We start from the raw sequence: 4,197 nt of genomic DNA, 5'->3' as shown, positions 1-4,197 counted from the left end.
ATAAACTCAGTAGAGTATAGCGGCTATACTATTGAACCTTCCTATTTAAATATTACAGCCGAGCGGCTACCCTTCCAAAACTTTATATTTAAGAGTATCGACGCGCGGCCATACCTTTGAAATATTCTACTTGTAGAGTATGGAGTATAGGCGCACAGCCATACCTTTGGAATATGCTACTTGTAGAGTATAGCCGCACGGCTATACTGTGAAATATTCTATTTAATATTACTTATAGAGTATCGCAGCGCGGCTATACCTTTGAAATGATATGTAGTTTATAAAAAATAAATATAAACTTAGTTTCTTTAGGTCAATAATTTTTTCTAAATTTATTTTTAGTAATTAAGTAATATCTTAGCATTTTTTAGTTGCTTTCATTTGTAATTATTTATTTCTTTAGTGAATAATTAGTATTAAATATTTTAATTCACTTCATAAATTATATTACTTAATAAATATTAAGTATTATTTTTCTTTAATAAAATATTTAAATACAAATTATTCACTAACTATATAATAATTAAAACATAAATACTAATTAAAGTAATTAAAAAAGAGAAATTAATATTATGCTATTTAAAGGTATATAGCCGAGCGGCTATACTTTTAAAACTTTCTATTTTAGAGTATCGCCGCTCGGCTATACGTTTGAAACTTCCTATTCAAAGAGTGTAGCCGAGCGGCTATACGTTCAAAACTTTATATTCTCTTGGCATGGGGAAAACAGAGGTGGAGCACCCAAGAGGCGGTGTGCAAAGCAACGACACAACAGAACATACCCTCAGATATCATACCATGCCAAACAAGAAGCTATGAATTTCTTTATGACGACTTTTTCCATATCCATATATTATTGTCTTTAAAATTTGAATACACTTATACAATCAGTCAAATATACCAAAACAAAACGGCATGGCTTCCTTACACTGTCTACAACAACATGAATTGAAGACTAAAATTATACAGTCACATGAATCAAATTTGATTTCAACCACATGCTTGTAGCTCATAGGTCTTATCATTCGATTTCCCTCTCCCCCAATATCACTTGTATAAAAAGAAATAATAACACTGAAATTGAATCAAAGTGCATGAAATATATGTCATAGGATAGGATCCATTACGTAAAGCGCTGAACAAGAGGACAGTTTAACACCACATGTCCAACAGCATCCTTAAAAAACTTTCTCTTGATTTTGTTGAGTGTGGCTACAGCTTCTTTCATACTTATCCTCTCTTCTGGTGATTCTGTACAGTAAGCAAGAGCTAATCTCATAATGGCTGATAAGCAATCCCTCTTCCTCACATGATCATCGTCTTCCTGCTCTGTCGCAATCCCAAGCAAATTGGCATCCACGACTTCATCTATCTTTGCATCTGGTAACAATAGTGAGTTTGCAATCCATTGCTTTAAATTCATTTCCCCAACAAACATCTCATCTGTTGGCTTCCTTCTTGTGAATGTTTCCATTACTACAATTCCAAAACTGTACACATCCCCTCTTCTTGAAACTATTCCTTCCATCCCATACTTTGCAATATGAATTACACTTATATATGTGTGAATAATATTCATGTTTATGATGAAATGAAAATTATGAGTTAAGTTCTTCATAGTTAAGGACAACATGTATAAAATTGAAAGATAAACTAACTTGCAAGTATATCACCTGGAGCCATGTAGCCAATTGTAGCTAGTGTCATGGTCTGGGTTATAGAATCTCCTACACCCAGGAGTTTTGCAATGCCAAAATCAGCAACATGTGCAACCATATCATCATCTAGTAGTATATTGCTGGGCTTCATATCACAATGGACAATAGGTACTGAATAGCCATCGTGTAGGTATTCCAATGCCGACGCAACGTCTATCATTATGTTCATCCTCTGTAAGATATTCAAAGAATAGTTTTGAGAATACAGCCACTTGTCGAGGCTCCCATTTGGCATGTAATTTAATACCAAGGCTTTGAAATCAATTTCACTGCAACAACTGATAATTTTGATAAGATTTCGATGACGAATATTGCTTAGCATTTCACATTCTCTATCAAAACTCTTGAAAGCCCCCTTTAGCTGCAAACTGAAAACCTTTACTGCAACATCTGTTCCATCTGAAAGTGTCCCTTTATATACTGGGCCAAAACCCCCACTTCCAAGTAAGTTGTTTTTGTTAAATCCATTCGTCACCCTCTTAAGTTCTAGTTGTGAAACTCTTCTCCAAAGAAGTGGAGACAACGAGATAGCCTCTGTTGGAACTTCCACATTCCTTTTCCTGCGTAGAAGAAAGATAGATACGGAGGCCACTAGGAGAACTACTGATATGATCCCAGGGATTATATATTTAGCTTTCCTCCAACTTGGTTCAATTGTAGTATTTTTGCATGGTGGAACATGGAATCGGGGTGCACCACAAAGTGCATTGTTTGAGACAAATGATTGAGCGGAGAAGTTTTGGAAGGGTCCACCAGTTGGAATTTCTCCTTGGAGCCTGTTGAAAGACAAATCCAGATACTTGAGAACTGAGAGAGCTTCTAAAGACTTTGGAATCTCTCCGGACAAGTTGTTTCTAGATAAATCCAAGAGTTGCAAGCTTAGCAAGTCGTGAAATGAACTTGGAATAGGGCCTTCCAAATTATTATTTTCCAAGGAAAGGGTAGCCAAATCCAGAAGATCCCCAATGGTGCTTGGTATAAGACCAGATAAATGGTTCTTTGATAAATCTACATCTATCACAACTTTCAATTTTCCAATATCTTGTGAGAGAGATCCAATTAGAGAATTGGATGATAAGTTTACATGTAAGATATAGGAAAGTCTCCAAAAAGTAGATGGTATTGTGGAAGTCAACAAATTGGACTCTAGTGAAGATATCTTATAAATGTAGCTAGATTGCCCAAGCATGAAGGTATAGAACCAGAGAGCTGATTACTACCCAAATATAAGTAAGCTAGGTTATCTAGTTGACAAAGTTGATATGGGATGTAGCCTTGCAACTTGTTACCATCCAAAAACAAACCTTGGAGATTCCCAAGTCTTTCCAATGAAGTTGGAATTGATCCAACCAATTGATTGTTTCCGAGGTCTAAGTGTACCAAGCTCCTAATGTTGCCAATACCAATGGGAATGTTACCCCTCATTGTTGCATTCCTAAAAGGACACAAATTAATGTGCAAACAACCAATTAAAAATACCCGCAAGTGCACGAATCTATTGAGGTATAGATTATGTAAGTACGGGGTCGATCCCATGAAGAACTTGTCGGCTTCTTATAAATTCTAATTTGAGTACGTAAAGAACACTTAATTGACACACCACAAATGCACAAATGCAAAATGGAAACTAAAAATGAGTAAAGAAGTGTAAAAGAAATGAAACAACACAAGAAAACTAAAGAAAAACACAAACAGCATTTTCTATCACCATTTTATCACCACTTTATCACCTGTGAACAGTGAAAATGAACATTATCGTGAACAGTGAAAATGAACAGTGACGACCGGTCTTTTTTTGGCAGATTCGTTTCTCTGTTTTTCCAGTTTCGACCTCTGTCCAGTGTTTTGCCTATAACTTTCCAACCGTTTGTCCAAATTTCAAGTTCTTTATACGGTTGGATTCAACACACAAAAATGAAGAACACTGCGCGGACCAAATGTTAAAAACAGTTACGGAAATAAACAGAAATCAAATAAGAAAACACATAATGTTTCAAACACAAATGGTTCAAGTGACCTATTTCTATTGCATGAAAGTAAATGGACTTTGAAATTAAATGAGAATGGCAAAGATGAGTTATCAAAATGTGAAAGTACCAAGTAACAAACACTAGGGTTTCGGAATCCACCCTAGACAATTCTACCCATGTTCATGGATACTCAAGTGAACTCTAAACGTGTTGATGAAGATGTTCGCAATCAAGACCAGTACTAGTGACTCAAGACGCATTGATTATCTCTAATATACGTAAAGTGCAGTACTAGTGCTACAATGCTTGTGCCTTCCCTATAACCGAATCTAGGTGTGCTTAGTACTTTGATTCAATTACAAGAAAAACCCATTAAGCTCAAAGAGAATATGAACACCACAAGAACCCTAATAGCATGATGTTTACATTTGGTATTCAAGAAACCAATTCACATGGATGATTCTTACTTCATCCATTTATTGCTTAGGATAACATAAAGATACACATAA

At 35.5% G+C, this 4,197-nt stretch overlaps 1 protein-coding gene across 1 annotated transcript; it reads right to left on the bottom strand.

The window, feature by feature from the left end:
* Window positions 1-836: 836 nt before the first annotated feature.
* Window positions 837-4,197, bottom strand: LOC110754516 (putative receptor-like protein kinase At3g47110). The gene is made up of 2 exons (XM_021955586.2): window positions 1,674-4,197; window positions 837-1,536 (listed from the first exon to the last, which is right to left on the bottom strand). The coding sequence occupies exons 1-2, from the start codon at window positions 2,905-2,907 to the stop codon at window positions 1,124-1,126; spliced, it is 1,647 nt and encodes a 548-aa protein (XP_021811278.2). The 5' UTR covers window positions 2,908-4,197; the 3' UTR covers window positions 837-1,123.

This window comes from Prunus avium, chromosome 8 (assembly GCF_965620075.1).
Source record: "Prunus avium chromosome 8, drPruAviu1.hap1.1, whole genome shotgun sequence".
NCBI lineage: Eukaryota > Viridiplantae > Streptophyta > Magnoliopsida > Rosales > Rosaceae > Prunus > Prunus avium.
Note: the sequence above shows the minus strand (reverse complement) of the source record. Positions and strands in the feature narration are given on the sequence as shown.

Coding starts and splice junctions, on each gene's coding strand:
- LOC110754516 (XM_021955586.2), bottom strand. CDS start 2,907: ATGCTTGGGCAATCTAGCTACATTTATAAGATATCTTCACTAGAGTCC. Junction 1,537..1,673: donor AATTGGCTACATGGCTCCAG/GTGATATACTTG, acceptor TTCATATTGCAA/AGTATGGGATGGAAGGAATA.